This window comes from Chinchilla lanigera, unplaced genomic scaffold (assembly GCF_000276665.1).
Source record: "Chinchilla lanigera isolate Chin_1 unplaced genomic scaffold, ChiLan1.0 scaffold00036, whole genome shotgun sequence".
NCBI lineage: Eukaryota > Metazoa > Chordata > Mammalia > Rodentia > Chinchillidae > Chinchilla > Chinchilla lanigera.
The window spans coordinates 20,107,009-20,130,961 of record NW_004955437.1 but is presented as its reverse complement, the minus strand read 5'-3'; the positions used below and the strand labels follow the sequence as shown (position 1 = coordinate 20,130,961).

Genomic DNA, 23,953 nt, shown 5'->3' with positions numbered 1-23,953 from the left:
TTTTGAGACCATTTTTCTAATGCCGAGACTGGCTCAGAGAGCTCCCAGTCTCCCCTGCAGTTACCATCCTGTTGCAGCAGGGCTCGGACCCCAGTGCAGTGCCAGTCGACCCCAAGCCAGTGGAGTGCCAGTGCAGTGCCAGTCTACCCCAAGCCCTGGCCCTCCCCAGGACCTCTGCCTTCGCTGGCAGTCTCAGCCCTGTGCCTCATGTATCTTCCTGTCCCTGCAGCCCTGGAAGCCTCAGGTGATGTGGCGCTGTACGCAGGCCTCGTGGTGGCCATCTTCGTAGTAGTGGCGATCCTCATGGCGGTGGGAGTGGTGGTGTATCGCCGCAACTGCCGCGACTTTGACACTGACATCACTGACTCCTCTGCCGCGCTCACTGGCGGCTTCCACCCAGTCAACTTCAAGACCACGAGGCCCGGTAAGGACCCGAGGACGCCTGAGGTGGCAGGTTCGCTGGGGCCCCTGGAGGGCACAGCTGGGTCTCCTGACTCTCTCCCAGGCTTTCCCAAAGTTTGCTCCCAGCTTGCTGCAGCAGGTGGCAGTGGAACCTTCACAGCTGGACATTTGAGTGGGACAGGAGGGCCCTGCAGGAGCAGAGGCGGGCAGGCAGCGTGGCAGGCTGGAGCATGACCATCACTCCCTCTCTGCAGGCAACCCACAGCTGCTGCACCCATCCATGCCTCCCGACCTGACAGCCAGCGCCGGCATCTATCGAGGGCCTGTGTACGCCCTGCAGGACTCGGCTGACAAGATTCCTATGACCAACTCTCCCTTGCTGGACCCCCTGCCTGGCCTCAAGATCAAGGTCTACAACTCCAGCACCACTGATCCCAGGCCTGGCTTGCCTGATGGGACCGACCTCCTGGGCGTCCTGCCACCTGGCACTTACCCCGGCGATCTCTCCCGGGACAGCCACTTCCTGCATCTGCGTAGAGCCAGCCTTGGGTCCCAGCAGCTCCTGGGCCTGCCCCGAGAGCCTGGCAGCAGTGTCAGCGGCACCTTTGGTTGCCTTGGCGGGAGGCTGAGCATCCCTGGCACAGGTGCGCCGCTTGCCTCTCACCCTGGCTCAGCACATCCTTGCTGGGCAGCCCTGACACCTACCCAGCATGAGGCAGGGTTGCTCCATCCCGTTGCTCAGGTGGGGAGAACAAGAAAGGACCATAAGATAGGGAAGTCTGATTAAAGACACAAGTTCAGGCCTGCCTGTGTCTTCTGGAGCCAGGGAACTATGGGCCAGCCATTCTGCAAGCCTCAGCTTCCCTATCTGTTCACTGGGAGAGGGTAGCCCCACATAGTCCTGCATTCTTACAGAGCACTGTCCTAGGTTCTAGGGGCAGCAGTGGCAGGGCTGCCCATCTCGGCTTGTAAGCCTAGCAGTTGACAGTGTTCAGGAGTCTTGCCCTGAGCTGGGTGTGGAGCTAGCACTGAGACCCTCTCTCTCTCTCTCTCTCCTCCTGGCTGGAGACCACCCAGAGCTCAGACGTCATCTGTCCCTGCCCCAAGCCATGCCAGCCTCCCATCCCTGTCCCCCTAAGCACCAGCCCCACACTTCCCTCAGCCCCTACCTGCTGACCCCCCTCTCCCCCTAGGGGTCAGCCTGCTGGTGCCTAATGGAGCCATTCCCCAGGGCAAGTTCTACGAGATGTACCTGCTTATCAACAAAGCTGAAAACACCCTGTGAGTAGAGACCCTTTCCCTGGCCCGGCTACGCCTCCTCTGACCCCTCCCTGTTAAGCCTGGTCCCCCAGGTTAGGGTTCTTCTAGGGAAGGCCACCATGTCCACATTTAACACAAACAAAACCAACACCCTAAGTCATACAACTGAATAGCAGTTGACAAACTGGCTGCAAGTAGCACAAAGAGCTAATATCCCTACTACGTAAAAAGCTTTTGTAAACTAAGGAAAATTGAATCCCTCAGTACAAAAACAGACAAAAGATGTGAACAGGTGATTCACACACTGTTTTCTCTTAGACATGCATACATAGTGACCAGAAGTTTCTGAGGGAACATTCCACCTAATTTGTAGTCCAAGAAAACTAACAGCCCAGAGATACTGGGAGGTTTTTATTGTGTTTGCTTAAGGATTTGCAAGGATTAGGTTTTCAAATGATGATTCCCAATTGTTGCCAAAAGCCCAGGCACCTGGCCTCCCTGGTGTGCTGGGGAGTATGGATTGGTACCAGCTCTCTGGATGGCAGTCTAGCAGCGTCTCTCAAGACTGATCCAAAAGTGCAGGACTTTGGGAACTGCACCCACAGATTTGGCCGTGAGAATGTTATGGTGTCAAAGCAAAAATCTAGGAACAATGACAAGGTCTATCCATCTCCTCTGCCCCTCCACCCATCCCCGTGACCTCTGCCCTCACGCAGGCCATAGGCAGAGCTGGGGACCAGCTGGAATCTGTGCCCTTGCAGAGTTCTCTGGGTCACCCCTCACTGCCCCCCCACCTGTGCCCTGTCCCCAGCCCGCTCTCGGAAGGGACCCAGACAGTGCTGAGCCCCTCAGTGACCTGCGGGCCCACGGGTCTCCTGCTCTGCCGCCCCGTCATCCTCACCGTGCCCCACTGTGCTGAAGTCAGTGCTGGTGACTGGATCTTCCAGCTCAAGACCCAGGCCCACCAGGGCCACTGGGAGGTGAGGAGCAGAGCTGGGGAGGCGAGACACAGCCCTTTTCCCTCCTGGCACAGCCCGGGAGGCTGACTATCTCCCCTGCCCCGCAGGAGGTGGTGACGCTGGATGAGGAGACCCTGAACACGCCCTGCTACTGCCAGCTGGAAGCCAGGTCCTGCCATATTCTGTTGGACCAGCTGGGTACCTACGTGTTCACGGGCGAGTCCTACTCCCACTCGGCCGTCAAGCGGCTCCAGCTGGCCATCTTTGCGCCTGCGCTCTGCACTTCACTGGAGTACAGCCTCAGGGTCTACTGCCTGGAGGACACACCCGTGGCCCTGAAGGTGGGTGCCCACACCCAGCACGCTGCAGTTGCACCACCCCCAGCCAGGCAGCAGCAGGACCCCTTCCGCCTTCCCTCCCCTGCCCAGTTGCATGGGACCTCGCGGGCTCCCTCCACCCCCTCCACGTGGGAATGGCATGGGACCCTCGGGGCAGAGGTGAGGCTGTGGTTCCTGCCACACCAGGCTCCAGACAGAAGGCTCTTGGAGCCCCTCGTGAGAGTCTGCAGAGGGCTTAGGAAGCACCGGAGGAGGGGCTGAGAGGCTGACCATGGACCTGAGCCCCAGGGGACAAGGAGGAGCCCAGGGCAGTGCAGAAGGAAGGGCATTTCAGGCAGACAGGGCAGCCGCTACCAAGGTGGGTGTGCTGCTCGGTGTGTGCGAAGTCCCAGGGCTCAGCTTCCCAGGAGCCTTGGAACCTGTCCCGTGGCAGGAGGTAGACCCAGCAGATACCAGTTGACAGGTCCTTTTCTGAGAGGCTGTGGCTACACTATGGGGTGGGTGGACGAGAGGCAGAGAGGCCAGCGGGGAGGCTGGGCTGGGCCACAGGCAGCAGCCAGTGACTGGCCAGGAGAGGGGCCTGGATGCGCTCAGTGTGTCGAATGGACAGATCAGAGCTGGCAAGACGCACAAGAAGAGAACTCAGGGAGAAAAAAAAAAAAAAGAGAGACCCCACTTCCAAGTCCTGAAGCCACGAATGCTGGGGTCCGGTCCAGGAGAACTCAGGGCCAACAGCCAGGCTATGCTGGATGCAGAAGAACAGGCGGCGGCGCCCTAAGTGAGGGAGGGACCGTGGCAGGCGCGGAGTCACTGGGGCAGAAAAGGAGGGAAGGGAGGGCACTGGTGATGGCCAGCGTGTGGCCCTATGCAAGCACTGCCACCAGCTGCAAAGCCCCACCCACCCTCTGTGAAGCCTTCAGTCCTGCTCCTGTCGGGAGCGCCTGCCTCCTCCCCGCCTGGGCTCGGATCCTCCCAGCTCCTCGTTTCCCAGTCCCGTGTGACTTCACGGTGTGGACTGATGCAACATGGCCCTGGGGGAGAAGGAGCGTCTCCTGCTGGGGTCACCTGGCCTGAAATTCCAGGAGCCCCACAGTGGGGTGGAGGATGCTGGGAAGCATACTCGTGGCCTGGATCTCCTGGTGCTGGGGTGGCTGATGTTGACTGATGGCCACTTTTGGCCAGAAAATGACATGAAGATCAAGAGGGAACGGGCCACATTTTGGTCTGGGGGCATTCTTTGTTTTTTCAGCCTCACATCTATTTATCCATCCATCTTTCTGTTCATCTACCCATATACTTATCATCCATCATCCATCCAGCCATTCATCTTTCCTTTCAAATGTCCTTCTATTCATATACCCACCCATTTGTATGTCCTTGTGTCTATGTTTCTGTCGATGCAGTTATCCATTCGTCTGTCCATTCACACACTCTCCCCATCAGCCCTCCTAGCCAAATATTCATCTATAAAGCCATTCATGTGTCCCACTGTCTCTGCATTCATTCATCTGCTTTTCTGTTCCCCCACTTATCTGCCCACGCATCCATTCATCTAAAGCGCCTGCTGAATGGGTTGGGTCAATTCTGTGCTCTGTGTTCCCATGGCCTCTTCCCCCTCACCCCAACTTCAGAAAGGGGTGCTCGTCCAAGTGTGACGGGCTCCCCTTCCCACTGCTGGTCCCCAGGAGGTGCTGGAGCTGGAACGGATGCTGGGTGGCTACCTGGTGGAGGAGCCCAAGCCCCTGCTGTTCAAGGACAGCTACCACAACCTGCGCCTGTCCCTGCATGACATCCCCCACGCTCACTGGCGGAGCAAGCTGCTGGCCAAGTACCAGGTGAGGGCTGAGCCAGGAAGTGGAAGCCTGGCCCCCATCAGGCCAGAGCCCTGCCTCAGTGCTGAACTGAGTCCCTCCTGCTGTCTCTGCTGCCATCGCGGTCTCCCTCTGGTGCCCAAGCCCTGGGCATCGTCAGACACATCCCCGAGTTCTGGGCCATCCACAGCCACATTCACTTCTGCCCCTGCCACTCCTTGTTTCCTGTGCCCATGGGCCTCAGAGGGCCCTGTCCACGTGGGTGTGCATGCCTGACCAACTGCTGTCCTCCTCTCCGACCCACACCCTTCGGTCCCACCCTGCAGTGTGTGACATCATGGAGGCCCTGAGGCATCCCAGCCCAGACCCACACGCAGCAAACACACTCTCCCCTTCAGTGCCTTCCCCTCCTCCCACCCCCTCTCTCAGTGCCCTCCTGCAACCAAGGGCCTGACCTACCCACGAGGCCCCTGCCTGCCCCAGGGCCGGCCTCGCCTGCAGCCCTGACTGCCTTCCCACAGGAAATCCCTTTCTGTCACATTTGGAGCGGCAGCCAGAAGGCCCTGCACTGCACCTTCTCCCTGGAGCGGCACAGCCTGGCCACCTCCGAGCTCACCTGCAAGATCTGCGTGCGGCAGGTGGAAGGGGAAGGCCAGATATTCCAGCTACACACCACACTGGCCGAGGTGAGGTCTGCAACACTGTGGGGCTGAGGGCTTCAGCACGCAGACCCTGTGCTCCCCCGTCATCTGGGCAGAAATGCTGTCCCCTGTAAAGACATCGCTGCGGTCAGGGGTGGGACTTGGTCAGTTTTGGCCAACAGACTTCCTAGGGGTATGCGAGTGCATGGCATGTGCTAGGTGATGTAACGCTATTCCTGACCAGCAGGGAGACAGTTGTCCCGACCCCACCTGCAGGATGACACAGTACGTGTTAGGGAGGACAGGTCTCTGCACATGGTCACAAGAGTGACAGGACTGGATTTGAACCCAGGTCAGGGGTTCCAAGCTATGGCTCTCAACTCCTATAAATCCAGATTAAAATGTGAAAAACCCACGTTACCCAAGATTACAGATCTTTCTGCCAGTGTAGTATAAAAAGCACTGAGGCCAGGTGTGGTGGCACATGCCTGTAATCCAGCACTCAGAAGGCTGAGGCAAAAAGATCACTGGGAGGTCAGGGCCAGGCTGCACCACGTAGAGAGACCCTGCGTGCTGAGCACAGTGCTGGACCCAGCTGCGCCGCTCACTTGCCATGGGACCTCGGGCAAGTCACTTCCACTTTCTAGGCTACAGTGGGTCAGCATGAGCTGTCTAGACCATGGCTAGGCCTCCTAGGGCCTCCTGACCGTGAGGCTGGGTTGGCATTTACCTGGTGGTACATTAGCACAGTGCAGCCCTCGCCCTCAGAGAGGCGGCCCTTGCCTGGGCAGCTGGAGACTCCCACAGGAGGTGGGCACCATTCAAGCCTCAGGGCGCCTGCAGGCCAGCAGGGAGGCTGGCGAGGGGGTTTGCTGACACCTGTCGCATGGCCCTCTCACTCTTCCTCTGCCCTTCCAGACCCCTGCCAGCTCCCTGGATGCCCTCTGCTCTGCCCCTGGCAGTGCCGTCACCACCCAGCTGGGCCCCTATGCCTTTAAGATCCCGGTGTCCATCCGCCAGAAGATATGCAGCAGCCTCGATGCCCCCAACTCACGGGGCAATGACTGGCGCCTGTTGGCGCAGAAACTGTCCATGGACCGGTGAGTGTCCCGGCCCTCAGCTGACCCTCACTTCGTACTCCAGGTAGGGCAGAAGTCCTCTGGCCTGGGCTTCCCATGTGCGCTAAGCCTCCTTTGAGGAGCGCTATGCTCCGAGCACTGGCCAGCAAGGAGGCAGGTTGCCACCGCCATGCTCTCCCACGGTGTGGGAAAGTGCCCACCTCCCACCTCCTGGGATGGGCTGAGAATCAGGCACAGCCTAGACACCAGCTTGGTGTGGCCACCATCAGCACCACAGTGGCTGGGCTGAACAGGTGCACCTGAGACACTTGCTGAGTGCATGTACCTGGGGCTGACAGCTTTTGCAGAACTGCAGATGCTCAGCATTTCGGGTGGCAGTGGCGACACTGTACTTATTGAAAAAACGTGTCATCAACCTGCCTTGGGCAGATGCTATGAATAAGACATCTTCCTAGAAATGAGTGGGACTTGCAGAGCTGGCTGGAACTCTGTTCCCGCTATCAGGGGAGTTTGTGGGGCAGAATGGGAAGGGAACAGAGGTGGATGGAAGGGAAGAGTGTGGCGGCTGTGCTTGGACAGGCCCTCCTGGTGTCTGCTAGGCTTGGGTCTGGTCCTGCAGTGCTGGGAGGTGACTCACTTCATTCCCATGTTAGGGATGTGGCTAAGGCTCAGTGAGGTGCACTGACATGCCCAGGGCCACCCAGCCTGCAAGCCGAGTTGCTGGGATTCAGACCCAGGACTGCAGGACTCCAGACCCCACAGCCTTTCCGCCTGCAGGCTCCCAGGAGGTGCTGAGCGCTCCCCAATACCCCTCTCCTTTCCTCTGCCAGGTACCTGAATTACTTTGCCACCAAAGCAAGCCCCACGGGCGTGATTCTGGACCTCTGGGAAGCTCTGCAGCAGGACGACGGGGACCTCAACAGCCTGGCGAGTGCCTTGGAAGAGATGGGCAAGAGTGAGATGCTGGTGGCCATGGCCACCGATGGGGACTGCTGAGCGCCCGGAGCGCGGGCCGGCAGGGACAGGCAGGAGGCAGAGCGGGGCAGCCTGGGCAGCCCCCCCGTGGGGACATCCAGCCCCAACTGGAGTTGTTCCTCTCCTCCTCCTCCTGCTCCCCACCAGAAGCCCAGACCAAGACCAGACCACAACCAGCCTTAGAAAATCCACGTGCTCTGTTGCTGGGAGTCCTGGAGCCCCTCGTCCCCTGCCATCTCTCCTAAATCACAGACTGTGTGACACAGCAGTTAGGGACAGGAGGTAGCCCTCCCTCCCGTCCTCCCGCCCTCGCCCTGTGACTTCTGGGTCCCCGGTTTTCGTTCTGTTCTCACTTTCTCCCCAGCTCTTGGTTTCTCTCTCCCTCATCCCAGCCCCTAAGGCTCTCCCGCCCTTCCTCTCACGAAGAGTTGAGTTCAGTTCCAGAAAACTGCTTTCTCCCGTCCACAGTGAAAAGGAAAAGGAAGGAAAGAAAAAGCTTCAGATGCTAGTGAGGCTCAGAGAAGAAGAAAAACACCAAAGCCACAAGGGAAAAGAAAAACCCAGTTTCTTAGGAAACGCAAATGATTTATTATCCAGATATTTGGATAAGCCCTTTTTAAGAAAAAAAAAAAAAAAAGAAAGAAAATGAAAAAAAAAAAGAAAAAGAAAACTTTTTTCCTGCGTGTGGGTGAGAGTTGGCGCGCTCGGGCTGTGGCCAGGAGCGTGTGCGTGTGTGCAAGCATGTGTGTGTGCGTGCACGTGTGTTGGGGGAGAGACTGAACAAGGCCTGCTTTGCTGCTCATGAATCCGCCTGGGACTGAACTCGCACAAGGCCTCAGTCTGCCCGGCTGTGCAAGGAGCGGATGAGACAGGGTTTTAGCCATGGCACGAAGTCATCCGCTAAACTCTTCAGCTGAGGCTGAGTTCATAAAGCCCAGAGCACAGGAGGGGGCCCTTTCCTCCCCGCCACGGGCAGATTCCTAGGCTCCTGGGTCTCCTGGGAGTCAGGACGAAGAGGCTGTGGGGTGGGAAGTGTGGACGCACAGGAGAGGGGCTGGGGGCGGAACTCACTTCCCAGCTCTGACCTGTACCCTCCTCCCTTGTGGCCCGGGAGGTTGGCAAGTGGCCTTTCTGAATGGGCAGGGTGGCCAGGGTAGAGGAGCTGACACTGCCGCCCCAGGATGTTCTGGGGGCCACTGAGTGGGGAGGGTTGAGTCCCCATCCCCTCTGAGCCGGTGGCCATGGCCAGGACCAGGATCTCGCCATGGGCACAAAGGCTCCTCCTTGGCACTCAAAGTCGGGAGGTGCCAGATGCCCCAGGCTCTGGGCACTGGCCCAGGGGTTACCCCAGCAGCCCTGAGCAGCCACTGGCTGGGCACACCCTGGCCTTTGAAAGTCTGGTGTCCTGTCCCAGCCAGTGTCCCCTGCCTTCTTCCTTGCCGGGGTCTCAGGATGGGAGTTGGCCAAAGGTAGGTCAGGCCCTGCCCGGAGGTTGGCGGGAAGGTTCCCACCAGGAGAGCTGTGGATGGAGGCAGGTGTGGAGCTCCAGCCCTGCTATGAAACCGCTGTGACCTCACACATACCACTGCCTTCTCTGGGCACTCACATCTGCATCCTTTTTGTGCCCAAGAAGCCTCACAGCTGCTGTCGGAGGCTCTCTGGGTTCTGAGATTTCTCTGACCTTCCAGAGGGAACCCTAGTGGGCACAAGTTGAGGTGGCCTGCAATGCCATGCCCTCTCCTACTGGCCCCAAGACAGGAGCTCCTGGCAGCTGAGGTCCATGCAGCTGTTTCCAAGGGCCTGGAGCCCAGGACCATTGGCTGGAGCCTCCTGTTGGGGTCACGCTGTCCAGCTCCATAGGAAAAGCCCGGAAAGCACTTGCCAACTCCACCAGCGTGCTGAGGTGCTGCCGCAGGGCAGCAGCAGCTCACGGTGCCACCAGGACCCTGCGAGCAAGCACACGGCGTTCCGTCTCTCACCTGTGCGTGTGCGCGTGTGTGTGCGCGTGTGTGCTTTTATCCTCGGGCACATCAGGGCGCCCCCCACATGCACGCCTGCCACGCCTGTGTGGGGCGTGGCCTCTTCTGTGCCTGCTTCGCCCGCCGCCCTTGGCCCACAGGGTCCGTGTACTTCCTACGTGCCTCTCTGCCTCCTTTTGGGCCCAGCCTCCTGCTTGGGACCCTCCTCATCTCCCAGATGGCCCGGGGCCCCTGCTCCCAGGCAACTGAGCCGGCTCCCCTCACAGGTCCTCTGGGAGGAGGTGACTGGGCGCTTGGGGGCAGGGACAGCTCTGGGGACAAAGGGCTGGACCCTGCCTGGGCCATGACATGGTTATATGTCCCAGGGGTGCAGCACTCCAGGGATGGCCCCAACCCCACCTCTGTCCATTCTGTAAACTACAACCTGTAAATAACGTTTAGCATTCCTATTGTAACAAAATTAATTTTTATGAAATAAATTATATTTCCTAGTCTAATAAAAAAATCCAGGTTGTAGTCTTCCGTCTTCTTGGCTGTTATTGGAGACTGGGAGTGACTGTCCTGCTCTTCCCCAACCTCTGCGAGGCAGGGGGCAGGGAGGCCGCTGTCCGTTCAGGGCCGTGGGACCCCTGCATTTGACTGAGCTCCGCAGCCTCATTTTACAGAAGAGAAAGCCAGCCCAGAGAGGCAAACAGACCTCCCTAGGGTCACCGCAGGTTAGAGCCTGTGCTGGATCTGGATCCAACCCTACTCACGAGCCTGCTCTCGGTAGGTGAGCGTTGGTGGAATCTGTCCCAGACGCAGGCATTCCAGTCTGCCATGGCTAAGCAAAGGGCCAGGGGTGACACAGATGAAGCCTCAGATCCCCGTCTAGCTGAGGCTAAAGGGGTCAACTCAGAACCCTCCCCGGGGCAGAAAGGGAATGAGGGACACACAGGTTACGATTGTGTGACTTTGACCCCAGGGCTGCCGTGCACAGTTGGGCAGGTTGTACACTCCATAACAGTACCCCGTTCACCCCACTCACCTGAAAGGAAACGTGGTGCCCTTCCCAGATGTACTGTAGTATGTGTGTGCTTACTGGGAGGATTTTCCAGCAGAGGGCAGTAAAGAGTCCTGTGGTAATAAGATCAGTCTGTTGGTCATCATTTCCCCCAGCTGGTGAGGGAGCCCTTTTTTCTAATTTGTAGTGGCCCCTCCTGACCTGTGGACCTCAGTCTCCGAGGGGAGGGAATCTGGACCCGCATTTCCCAGCATGCACTGCCTGCTCTGAGTAGATCCTGTAGTCTCCCAAGCTTGGCGAGCAAGCACCCTTTGGCCCCTCATGAAGAGTCACAGTGCCCGCCAGGATGTGAAAGGCTCGAGAAGTAACGTGTGAGCCAGCGGCCTCCCAGCGCAGGAGTCCCCGCCGTGTCTGCCCACAGGGTTCCCCACCTGTTCGGGTTCGCAGTATGGTGTCTGGGCCCTGTCAGCTCTGACTTCCTGGGACCTATGGCCTGGGGTCTGCGCTAGACGTGCGGGCATCCCCAACCATTATATGACCTGGCGGGGCAAGGCAGGCAGGGCACAGCACACACACACAGCCCACAGCTCAGACTGCCCACCCGGTGGGCACCAGGGACTACAAGCGGCCACCTAGCGAGGCCTCCCCAGCAGATGAGTGCAGGGCGAAGACTTATAAAGGAGGAGAAGACAGATGTGTGTGTGCATGCGTGTGTGTGTGTGTGTGTGTGTGTGTGTGTGTGTGTGTGTGTGTAGGGCAAGTGGGCACCATGGCCCAGAGATGAGTGACACTTGGGCCTGGGACAGGCATCTCACGCTCTACCTACCACTGACATAGGCCAGCCCTCTCCACCACCTGTCCCGTAGAAGCACACCTCGAAACAGGTGGGGTCCAAGGAGCTGTGATCTTCCCCAACCTCTGTGTGTGATCTTCCCCAACCTCCCCTGTGAAAGCAGGGGACCTGGGTTGCAGTCCTGATGCTGTGAGAGTCAACCTCTACCCAAGCCTCAGTTTCCTCATCTAGACAGTGGGATGAGACCTCCTGCCTAGTGTGGTCTGCTAAAGGGGGGCAGTGTGTAGGCAGCAGTGTGACCCTCTGCGTCACAGGTCCAGGCCTGGGTGAGAAGGAGCCAGAAGGTACAGCAGGGCCGGGTGGCTCCAGGGCAAGGTGTCTAAGCAGGGGCACAGGGGACGCAGCTGGCCCTTGTCCCCATCTGGTTGACAGCAACCTTCAGCCACCATTGTGACCCCAAAAGGAGCTTGGGCGGAGGCCCTACGACGAGCAGAAGTACCCCAACTCCAGCCATGGCCGTAGGTCAAACAGCAAAGTTTCCGAAACATTTTCCCATTTCAGTTAAAAATACAAAGTGTGGCTACTGTGTAAAAATCCAACAAGTGCAACAGAACCTGCACAGAACGCACCCCTTCCCAGCCCCTCTGGAAAGTCTGTGCTGACACAAGAACTGGGGTGCTGGGAGTGTAATACTACGGATTTGCTCCAGGGCTCTCAGCCCTCAGAAGAACACACAGGGGCAGTGCCGCTTTCCTAGTAACTGCAGAAATGCACATCACTGACACCCTCTCCCCGCAGGGCTGCCGCCCCTGACCCACCCTCCCCTTGGTCTCCTGCCCCTGGCTGGTGTTAATGTAGTCCCAGCCTCCTGGGGCTCCACTCCAGGCCCCCAGCGCAGGGGCTGGGGCCGGGGCTGCTTTCCACACTCCTCCGCTCCTCCTACCCCTCACTAGGCCTCTTTCCCCGCCTTCCTCCTCACCCTGCGACAGGGCAGCGACTCTCAGACCCACTCCAGCTCCCCCCAGGCCTTCCTGGAACTGAATCTCAGCACTGCTTCTACCACAACCCCGCCCTGCACCGAGCCCCAGGGACGGAAGACGCCCGAGGTCAGGGGCCCCGGGCAGACTGGGGGAAGGCAGGAGTCCACACTGGGCAGGCTCCCTTGCTGGGCAGGAGTTTTTTCCCCAGCACTGGGGTTGAACCCTGGGCCTTTGGACTGAGCTACATCCCCGGTCTTTTCTTATTTAGAGACAGGTTCTTGCCAAATCACTAAGTTGCTGAGCTTAAATTCCTGATCCTCTTGCTTCAGCCTCCCAGAGCACTGGGATTACAGGCATGGGTGTCACACAGCATGCTCGGCACCCACAATCTAGAGGGGAGGCAGACAGATGCGCCTCCGGAGATGTATCTTTCCGGCCTGCGCCACGTGGAGGAGGCTCTTTGAAGTTCATACTCAATGTTCTTTTATGACACTTCATACTGAGAGAAGATGCTGACGTCCTTTTAGCAGGTGACAGGCGCATGCCAAACTACTGTCTGCCAGGGCCACAGCTATGAGGTGCGGCCCCACAGAGGTGTGTGTACAATCCGGTGTCCTGTCAGTGACTCTAGCTCGGTGCCCACCACAGCTGCTTCCCTCCTGGGCCCTCCACGGAATGGTGGCCAAGGCCGGCCCTCTCTCTGCAGCCTGTCCTGCCTGACAGAGACAGGGTACTTGGGTCACAATTTCCCAGCTGCTAGTGCCCAGGGCAGAGGTCCAGCACCACACTATGACCCCAGCCGCCCAAGGAGGTCCCCTGGGCAGAGCCTGGGGCTGAAGAGGGCAGGGCTCTTCAGGACCATTCCACAGACTTCTGGGATGGCAGAGGTGGCCTGGGCTGCCAGCTAACCCTTCCTCACCCGATGCCAGAATTCTCTCCACCATTGCTTAGACAAGGGCTTTCCTAGCCTCCGCTTGAGTGCTTCCAGAGATAGGAAATGTACTGCTTCCTAATAGTAATAACACCGGCTGGCTTTTTTTTTTTTTTTTTTTTGGTACTGAGCTACATACATCCCCGGTCCTTTTATTGTTATTTTGGCGTTTTGTTTTTGAGACAGTCTCACTATATAGTTCAAACTGTCCTTGAACTCACGGTGTAGCACAAGCTGGCCTCAAACTTGTAGCAATCTTCCTGCCTCAGCCTCCCAAGTGCTGGGATTACAGGTGTGCACAACCACACCCTGCTTTTATTTTTTATTTGAAAGAAAGTTTTGCTAAATCTTTAAATTGCCTGGGCTAGGCTTGAACTCATGAACTTCCTGCCCTTTAAGAGGCAGAGTGTAGTGGGAAGAAGTCAGGTTACTGGGGCTGTGCCCTTCAAGATTACGTGGGGACCCCAGCTCCTTCTTCTTTTGGTCCCCTCCCGGCTTCCCTGATGTGAGCGGCTTTGCTCCACTACGTATATATACCCTGCTGTGATGTTTACCCTCATCAGAGGCCGAAAGCAACAGAACCAAGGGACCGTGGGCTGAAAGCTCTAAAAGGATGAGCCAAGAGAAACCTTTCCTCCTTTTAAGTTGCCTGGTATCTTGCCACAGCAACAGATGGCTAACGCACGCTCACCGCAAGGCCTGCTTTGACCCTCGAGTGTCAGCAGGGGCAAGACCGAGCCTTGCACATCATCCCAGCCCTGCAAACGTTTGCACGCGGCCTCCATGGGCTGCCCTTCCTTCTGCTGAATGTGTCCAGGTCCTCACACGGCTTGGCCCAGCCCCACACGCTCTCTGGTGCTCCCTCAGGCTTCTGGAGGCTGGAAACGCAAACCAGAACAAAACGACTTCTCTAGAAAACAGCCGCCAGTTAGAATTCCAGACTCACCAAACGCATACTTCAAAAAACATTTCCACACCAGTAAGTTAAGTCTATGCCTAGCAGACTGATCCTGAAAGAGATACCGAAGGGAGTGCTTCAGGCTGACAGAGACAGTCACAGCAGGAAGCAAATGCGGGAAAGAATGAGGAGCAGCGCAGGGTGCAGACGTGTGAGTGAATAAAAACCAACATGGGCTGCGAAGAAGAGGTGATACCTTGTGAGGTTTAAAATAACGTGTAATTAAATTACTGTGAAAAGTAACACAAAAGTTTGGGAAGGGTAAATGGAGTTAACATGTTTTCAGGCACCTGCATTCTCTGGAAAAGTAGAGAATTTTCTAATTAATATTAGAATTTAACAGGTTGTGTGTGGGTAAATATAATATCCAGAGAGTATTAAACATATAAGGTGAGAAATAAATTTATAAATTCATCTATCCCCCCGCTCCAAAAAAGCACAAGGCCAGGCTTGGTGGTGCACGCCTGTAATCCCAGCACTCGGGAGGCTGAGGCAGGAGGATTGTTGCAAGTTCAAGGTCAGCCTGGGCTACAAAATGAGCTCAAGTCCAGCCTGAACTGCATAGCAAGACCCTGTCTCAAAAAGACAAAAAAAAAGCACAAGAAAGGAAAAAAAGAACATAGACTAATTGTACTAATAGGAAAAAGGTAGTAGAATTAAACTCAAATATATCTGTATACCAGTAACTACATAAAATATACGTGGGCAAAAGATTCCCAGTAAAAGGTAAAAATAGAATGAATTTTTAAAACACGCCACTTATAAGAAACGCACTTTACGTATAAGGACAGATGGTGAAATTAGAAGGATGTAAAGATACAGCTTCGAAAATAAAGCTAGTGCATATAAATAAAAATTTTAAATATACATCAGATCAAAATGTGTAAACTTATCACACGAACAGAATAGGGAAAAGAGATCAGGCGCCCATCATGAGAGGTCTAACATGACCTGATCCACATCAGGAGGTGACCTATGTCCCTGGAACCTGAGTGGATGTTTGAGACTCTGACCCACAAGAGCAGCAGAGGTGGCCTTCCGTGACTCTTAGATTAGGTCACGAAACGCCGTGTACTTCCGCCTTGCTCTCTTGTGAGCAGCCGCGTAAAGAAGCCGTTCACCAAGTGGACAGTAATCCCGGCGGTAATCTCCCGCAGACAGTGCGAGAGAGGAGCCCAGGCAGTTCCAGCCCCGGGCCTGGGAGTCCTCCCCCGAGCTGCAGACACCTCGGCGCGCAGACCGCAGGCCCGGTCCGTTCCTGATGCGGATCTGTGGCATAATAAATGTTCCGTGCCACTGCGTTCCGAGCTGTAGCGGACCGGAGCAGAGGACCTTCTGGAGCACCAGGGATGTTCCGTTTCTCGGTCCAGGCGCTGGTGCTGTGAACGTGTCCAGAATGCGATCGTGCATAAATGTTGCACTTAGGTGACGGACCTCCACGGAAAGATGTGATGAGAAGAAGCAAAAGAAGAAGAGACAGAATCCGACGGAGGGTGTGAGGCTGGAAGCACAAGAAAGGGAGGTAGAGCTGGTGCTGAGCAGTGAGGCCACCGCCCACTGCCCTGGAAAGAGGCCCTCAGAAGCAAGCCCAGCCAGGGAGCACGTGCGGTGACAGCGCAGCGCCACGAGGTGGCAGCATCAGCCCGCAAACCCTGTGCGCGGTGGACTCGCGGTCCTCCAGGCCGGGGCCGGGGCAGGGGCCGGGGCCGGGGCCGGGGCTGGAGCTGGAGCCTCAGCCTCAGTGGCGATAAACTCTGCCCGCTGGCTCTGAGTTTTGACTGATCACCTGCCTCCCGCTCAGGGGAGGGGAGGGAGCTTGCAGGGGAAATGGGGGAAAGGGGGCCGAACACTTAATGGGATCCCCGGGTGGCCTCTGGAGGCAATGGTGTCGGATCTCGGAATCCTGGCTCTGCTGCCCACTACCCGGAGGCTCGGAGCAGGCACTAACGTCTCTGTCCCCCAGGTTCTCATACGCAATATGGAGCTGAGCGCGGTAGCTGCTCCTGGGGCCAGCCATGGGTTCAGTGCCGTGGTTCTCGACAGGGGCAAAGCCGGCGTGGGGCTCAGAAAACACGTCCCTGTGTTGAACTAAAAGAGACAGGGGCCTCAGAAGCAGCTCAAAAGCAGCCTCTCTCTCTCTCTCTCTCTCTCTCTCTCTTTCTCTCTCTCTCTCTCTCTGTCTCTCTCTGTCTCTCTCTCTCTCTCCCTCTGCCCTCTGTCCCCTCCTGTCCCACACCCTGGTCTAGGAACCTGACCACCTTCCCCCAAAGCGAGGCTTAAGCCCTACAGAGGTGACGCCCTTCCTTCTTCCTAAAAGTCCCCCATTCTCGGGCCCTGGGCCCAGAGGGAGAAATGCCACCCAGAGCCCCCATGGCACTGAACACCCGAGCCGTGCCTGTTAGCACTGGGTCAGAGCTCTTTGTCCAATCCCAGTGCTGCGTGGCTGTCCACGCCTGGCCGAACCTGAGCATAACCGCGGACAGTGCACCCTGCCTCTGGGGCCTCATTTCAGCAAGCTTCGTGTCGCACACAACTCCGATGAACTGAATTTGTTCCACCCTCCTCTTGTTGGCCTGTGATACAGGAGTGTCCTGTGAGCCTTTCGGTGGGGAGGGAGGGGACCACACCCCTCCATCCCTACAGCTCCTCCGGTCACCTGCTTAACAAAACCAGTTCTGCCTAAGGGGCACCCGTGGCACTGTCACACCCTGCAAACGAGGAAAACGGGGCTTGACTTCCTAGGGCTAACCAGCACCCACAACGAGGGCCGGCTGGCCCCTGAGTCCTGTCCTGTCCCCTCAGGCCAGAGGACCTTCCTCTGGGTCCCCCGTGGCCAGCCCTGGCACCGTGCCCGATGGTTCCCCGGGGCCAGAAACTGCCCTTCCAGGACAGCCAGAAGCCTCCGGTCCACACACAGCCTTTCCGGCATCCAAACCCAGGAGGAACAGGAGGCTTCGTCAAAGGGCTGCAGGCAAAAATATGAACCTAGTAGAGAGAGCTTGCAGGGTGTGGAGACTCCCCCCTCTCCGTCCTCCTGACTTCCTTCCCTTCTTCCTGCGCCCTTCCTCGCCTCTCCTGCTCTTCCTCCTCCTCCTCCTCCTTTTTCTTTTTCATGTGTGTTGCAGAGTAAAGACGCCTGCGCGGGGATATTGCTGAGCAACAGAGCATTTGCCTACAGTATGTAAGGCCTGGGTTCTGTCCCTACACCCCCAATAAAGGAAAAAGCCATACAGACATCTCCTGAGGCGCCACACGTTAGCACCTACAAATCCTCCTCTTCCCTGCTGGCCTAACCATGCTTCCTGGCGGTTGTCACCAGCTCTTCTGTAATGTTCCCTGTGTCCCAGCCCCACTTCAGAGCCCAGGGGGAGACTCGGGGGGCACAAGTGTGGCTGTTCCATTCCTAGACACTGAGGGGGTCACAATGAGGTTCTGAGGGGGTTCATATTGTATGAGGGGGCCATAAAATATGAACCTAGTAGAAAGGAAAACTAGGACTGATCCACCGGCCCAAACTATGCCTTTTTGGCAGAAGGATCATTTTGAGTTGATCATTGTGAGAAATGCAGACAAAGGGAAAGCTTGCAAGCAGGAGGAGCTGCCTTTTATGAGGGACACTTCTCTGTAGAGCAAACCTCCTTCCCTCGCTCCCTCTCCCTCTCCTTCACTCTCCCCCATCCCTCTCCCTCCTCTGCCTTCAATAGAGAGAGAGCGGTTCACTGCACAGCTCTGGATGGACTTGTACTCATTCCTAGCCCAGCCTGGTCTCAAACTCACAGCGATCCTCCTGCCTCAGGCTCCCAAGAGCTGAAATTACAGGCGTGAGTCACCACACCCACTCTGACTCTCTTCTAATACTCTGTCAGGGTAGGTGTTTTTATTACCTGGTCTTGTCACCCAAAGCCCAAGAGTTCCCCCAATTTAGCGCCCCCTGCAGGTTCTTAACTGTCACAGAAAAGGATTTTCAGGGTGTGTCCGTGAGCGGCATAGAAAGGCTTCATTAGGCAGAGTTAAAGACACACTCGAGGACAGAGTGTGGGCCCCAGGGAGAGCACACTGTGGTCTGCAGCAGGGAATATTTGGGGGAGGGATGTGGAATTTGTGAATCTCTACAAAGAACTCAATTTACGTGACCGGTTGTGCCTACTTAAGGGGAAAGGCAACTGGCCGGATCTATTGTTTCTGGATGGAGGAGGGGATTGTTAGTTTTTTGCTTGTGGCACTAGGGATTTAACCCAGGGCCTTCACCCTGAGCTACATACCCCACCTTTGTAGTTGTCTGGGGTTCTTTGAGACAGAATCTCAGTAAGTCACTAAATTGCCCAGGCTGGGCCTGAACTTCCGATTCTCCTTGCGTCAGCTTCCCAGAGTGCTGGGAAGGTGTGTACCACCACAGATGTGCACCATCATGCCTTCCTTTTTTTTTTTAATGGGTGATCTAAAATGTTTTGCCTAAAACATTCTTTGAATGCTTTTGTTATTGGGTTTTGGGATGCTGGTATCTTCTTCTAGAGGTGGTTCTTAGGTTCTTCCTGTCCTGAATAAAGAATTAGTCAAGACAAGCACCACTGCCCTTCTCTGAGCCTCAATTTCCTCATCTGTAAAATGGGGGTGACCTTACCAGTTCACTGGATGGTGAAGAGCAAAGGAGGAAAAGTTCATTAAAAGGATTCATATGTAAACAAGGCTAAAATTAAAACTGGGGGGTACTTCTCCTCAATTCCCTACCACACTTCAAGGTGAGGAAACTTCCTTGTGTTATTATAGACATCTAAGTTAGTTAGAAATATTATAGGCAGTCAGACAGGGCTAGGCCCTCCAAAGGAATCAGTGCAGAAGATACATTAGGATTGTGGGTGGAGGCGCATTCCTTGAAGGCGGGACCTCAAGACAAAAGATAGAACATTCACCCACGTACTTGCCCTAGGGATGAGTAGCAGTGATTGATATTCTAAATAGGTGTCCATCTTGACCTTGGGTGAGGACCAAAACTTCCCTTCCAGGAAAAGTCTCTGTTCTGGTCCATATACACTTGCTATGTGACTTGCTTTCCCATTTGATCCCCATTTAATCAATACTACCTAAGCGATTATACTTGTAATCTTATTGGTTGACTGTACTTTTGCTCCACCTCATGCCCACCTTGTGGTTTCCCATTGGATCAATGTTACCTAAGCAACTATACTTATAATCTTGTTAGCTGACTACAGTTCTGTCCCACCTTAGACCCGCCTCACCTCTGTCTCTCTTAGTTAAAAGCTTTCTTTACCCCAGTAAATATTTTCTGCTCATAATCTCCTTTGTTTCTGGAACTCATTCACTGATTTTAGAGAACACGAACTCGGTATATTGGCCATCTAGCGGGCTTGCAGGTTGGGAGTGATAATATTTCCCTTACATTGTTTGGCTTACTTGGAGGTCCCATATCATCCCTATGTCAGTGTCAATGCTACAGGGTTTAGGGGTGCCGGAGTCTCCTTTTAGAGGTGGTTCCTAGGCTGTTTCTGTCCCGAACAAAAAATTGGTCAAGACGAGTAGAAAAGGTAACAAAGTTTTACATAATTAAAGGTAGGAAAGGAAACATGCTCTGCAGAGTGAGTTCAGCCCACCTAGAAACAGGAAAAGCAGCGCACTCTGCAGGTGACGAGCTGCACACTGTGAAAGAGCACCGCGGCCGAGAGCTCCATGGCGGCCATTTTTTGTGTCTCCACTCCTCAGGCTGATGTCAGGTCTAGGCCATCCTGTCAAAAACCTGCTCCAGTTCTGCAAAAAAAAAACGGGAGACAGCACTCTCGGTGCTGTTCCGTCGGAGCATGGAATCCTCTGGTTCCATCGGAGGGTTGGGAACTGTTCTGCGCATGTGTTCTGGAACTCTGAGAGCAACAGGTCTCGCCTATTTCCCCCGCCTCCCCCCCCCACCGCCAGTCACCCCCTAATCTCTTGCCTCACCCAGACAGGGTCTGAGGTGGCTCCCAACGTGAAATAAAGAGCCTAACCCTCCCTACTCAGGATAAATTTGCTGACTGCTGTCACAGCAAAAAGAGCTATTAGGATTTAAATTTTTTTGCTGGGCGTAGCGGCACACGCCTGTAATCCCAGCACTCAGGAGGCTGAGGCAGGAGGATCGTTGGGAGTTCAAGGCCAGCCTCAGCTACAAAATGAGCTCAAGGCCAGCCTGAACTGCATAGCAAGACCTTGTCTCAAAAAGACAAACAAACAAAAAAGAGGATTAAATTTTTTTTTAAACAGTAGAAGGAAAGAAAAGGAACTTTCAATTAAAAGATACACACTCAAATAAGTGCAGGCCTAAGAGAGATGCATCATATCCTGGAGTGGGAACATTGTGCTTCTCTTGAGAGGGTGGAAACCCCAGGAGAAGGTGCCCACCCTCAAGCAGGGTACCAACCCATATTACAGCCATCAGCCCAGTTTTGTTTTGTTTTCTGAGATGGACAACTAAACCATTTTTTGAAATCTCTCGACTTGTTTCTTCATGTTAGGATCAAGTTCCTGCTCTTTATTTTCTCAATTAAGCCCGTGTGTGGACTCCAGTATTCATGAGGAACTTTAGGTGTCTGGAAGGAAAGGACCCTACATTTCACCTTGAACACTACATGGATTGCCTTGGGTGACTTCCGGTGGGTCCAGGAAGTTGCAGTCCTCTGAAAAGCGCAATTGTTTTAGTTATGATTCTTTGTCTTCTTACTTTGTATTTCTTATACCCCTCCTCACTTGGAACTTGCAGGGAGGGCCTGGCGTCTGTCACCTCACTTAACCAGTGGACGCTGGGTGTCACAGAGCGTTCCTCATCGTACTGCCATCTTGCTACTCACAGCTTGCTGGAGCCAAGATCCACCCCAGAAGCTTCCAGCCTCTTCCTCTCCTGGGCCCGGAGACTTTCTGACAATTTAGGGTGCTGCTTCCCAGAATTAGCTGCTAGGGAAGCACGCTGATGGGTCAGTTTCCAAGCCCAGCCTGATCCATGGAACGACTGATAGCATTCGTTCATCATTTATGGAACATTTTTCTGTGTCCAGAGCTGGTGAAGCAAGGCAGAGAAACGGAGGGGGAACCTCAATTCTAGGAAGGGCCCAGGAAGCGGGGAGCAGGCCCAGAGGCCCAGAGATTTCTAAGCTCAGCTGGTGTTTGGAGGATGATGGTAATAAAAAGAATAGCCCAGGTCGGGGCGTGGGGAGGCTCTGAGAAGCGGTCAGCACCAGCAAGGGCACAGCTTGAGGGCACTGTGGCACTTCTGTGAGGATGGGTTACCATAGGCCACAACCTCAGGCCCTGCCAAGTCACCTAGAACCCGGTACTGGACTCATCAGTAAACAGGGCCAGGAGTGCAGTTGGGATGGTCCTGACTTCTTTCCCATGCACACACTTGTGAAAATAAGAGGGAAATCATGATAAACGAGGGCTGAGGCTGTAGCTCCGTGGTAGACCATTTGCCTAGTGTACATCCTCAGAACTGGTTTTAAAAAACAGCCCTGATGAAAGCAACCCTGAAAGCTTCACAATGGAGCCAGAAGGCCCTTAGAAAGCAGGGTTATGCGTGATTCTGTGTTCAGGCTGCTGTCCAAATATAAACTTTGTCCACCCTGACTGGACAAAGGCGTGTGGGGCAACCAACCAGATAAACACTCTGTCCCCGGAGGCCCAGGGTGCATACCAAGGGTTAGGCAGTCTTGCTCGATGGCTGTTTTCCAAATGTAGCCTTCCTTCATCCAGTGCAGAGCCCTGGTTCCTGACTCCCATGCAGGTTCCCAACAGCAGACTCCCTACTGCTGTGTGATAAAAGGACACCCTTGCTGTAGAAGCTCCACCCTCCCTGCCTTCTTTGGTCCACTATCCAGAGTTGTCTGAATCTGTGGAGGTTTTTGTTTGTTTGCTTTTGGCTTTTGTTTTTTGAGACAGGGTCTTGCTATGTACCTCAGGCTGGCCTTGAACTCATTGTGTAGCCTAGGCTGGCAAGCCTCTTGCCTCAGCCTCCTGAGTGCTGGGATTATTCAAGGTGTGCATCACTATGCCCTGTCCCTTGAGGCTGTGTTTCCAACTTGCAATTCCTAAGATCCCAATAAAGCCCCCTTTCCTTCGGCAGGTCCTGGATCTGGACTGACAACTCTCACACACACACACACACACACACACACAGAGAGCTGTGGTTGCAGACTGCGGCCAACATCAGGTATGAAGCTGGATTTACCCACTGTCACCAGCTGCGCCTCGAGTTCCGGGCCTCCCAGAAACCTCCGCCTGGCTCAGGAGACCGCGCCTACCCTGGGGGCCGGAGGTCCTGCTCCGGAGCAAGGAGCTGGGGGATGAGGCAGCTGCAGAGAGGGCGCCTGTGCCGGGTTCAGGGGCCTCAGCCTCGCCATCCTGGCTTGCGAGCGGGGACCGCCGGCCCAGCCCGCGCCAGCAGGGGGCGCCCGGGAGCCCCGGAGGGGTGGAAGCAGAAGCCGCTCGCGAACCGGGAAGAGCCGCGGGGCGTGGCGGGAGGAGGAGCCCGGCCTGCGGCCTGCCGAAGCCCGGTTGCAGTGGCCTCGCGGCCCAGAGGCTGTGGCGGCGGCGCGGCGGCGACAGTAAGTGCGGGCCGGGCACCACGGGGCTCCCCGGCTCCCGGTCCTGGTCGCGATCCCGGCCTCCCGTGCGGCGCCCCCGCTGTGGGTCTGCAGCTCTCGTCCTTCCTCACGCCCTTGCTCCCCTGAGATTGGACCTCAGCGTCTGGACCAGGGCTTGAGTGTGGACCGAGCAGCTCCTAGGATCCCCGAGGCGGTTGGCTCCGCGGGTCGCAACTGGGAGGCCGTTCAGCTGTGGCCTCTGCAGTCCCCTGGCTTAGCTGCCCCGCTGGGGACAGGGAGGCACAAGGAGGCACAGGGAGGCTCTGACTTGGTCAGAGTCGGGGACCTCGCTGGAGCTGCACCCAGGCTTCCCAGCCCAGGGGGGAGTCTGCAGCCCCAGGTCCCCGGGGAGGGAGCAAGGCCAGGCAGGGGCCGCCCAGAGGAGGCTTGCGTGCTTCCTTACCTTTCTTTGTCTTTCTTTTTCTAATCCAAAAGCCAGCAGCTAGCTTTTATGAAGAGTAATAAGACTTTGCTCACTCCAGTGCCCCAGCCTGTGACCCGGGTTAGAGAAAATTCCTGGCTCCTTCAGAAGCTTGGTCAAGGCTGAATGGCCCTGGACAAATAGACGCAGGAGCTGGGAAGGTGCCCTGGCAGCGGGGTGGAGTTCCCCGGCTCCTGGCCCTCGCACCCCGCTCCAGCTGCAGCGTTTGCACCTCTTGCAGTTTTGTTCTTCTCCACGGGTCCTAATTATCTTTTACCTTTTCTGACACTAATTCTGAGCGTGTCCGTGTGTGTGTGCGTGTGTGTGTGCGCACACACCCTGTCTGGTCAGGGTTCATGCTGCTCGATTGAGGCTCAGGAGGGGCTCTGCTTGGCCGAGGGAGTTGAAAATAGACTGGCTGACTGGTGCTCCGGGCCAGGTACCCTGCAGCCTTGTCCCAGTGCTCCACAGGGAGCACCACATAGGAGGCCGCGGTCACGCCCAGGACAGGGAGCCGGGCAGCCCCGAGTTGCCGGGCCCGCATTGGCAGTGCCCGGGTAGGGCCCGGTGTCGTGGGGTGCACAGCCCAGACATTCAGTAAAAGGTGGTGAGTGTGCCTGCAGTGCCACCTTCGCCTCCGGTCACAGCTCCCCGGTCCCAAGGCCTTCAGGAGCTAGGACCTGGAAGACAGGGTCACGTTCCCAGCCGGTCCTTCCAGGGAGGCTGAGGAATCTCTGGTGGGCCCCAGAATACCCAGCTGTGGGACTTCACTGTTGCCACTGGTAGCTGAGTGACCTTGGGT

General features: G+C 56.1%; 2 protein-coding genes across 2 annotated transcripts in view; both read left to right on the top strand.

Moving 5' to 3' along the window:
* Positions 1-9,966, top strand: part of Unc5b (unc-5 netrin receptor B) — a gene marked incomplete at its 5' end in the record, with an annotated part of 78,882 nt that extends 68,916 nt beyond the window's left edge. The window contains 9 exon segments of the mRNA XM_005390040.2: positions 230-424; positions 657-1,046; positions 1,596-1,683; positions 2,474-2,642; positions 2,729-2,962; positions 4,645-4,794; positions 5,292-5,456; positions 6,330-6,511; positions 7,321-9,966. Coding sequence (XP_005390097.1) covers positions 230-424; positions 657-1,046; positions 1,596-1,683; positions 2,474-2,642; positions 2,729-2,962; positions 4,645-4,794; positions 5,292-5,456; positions 6,330-6,511; positions 7,321-7,486 — 1,739 coding nt within the window. The 3' untranslated portion in view covers positions 7,487-9,966.
* A 12,653-nt stretch (positions 9,967-22,619) lies between these two features.
* The window catches only part of Slc29a3 (solute carrier family 29 (equilibrative nucleoside transporter), member 3), a 35,428-nt gene continuing 34,094 nt past the window's right edge, over positions 22,620-23,953 (top strand). The window contains exon 1 of the mRNA XM_005390038.1: positions 22,620-22,691. Coding sequence (XP_005390095.1) covers position 22,691 — 1 coding nt within the window. The 5' untranslated portion in view covers positions 22,620-22,690. The remainder of the gene's footprint in view (positions 22,692-23,953) is intronic.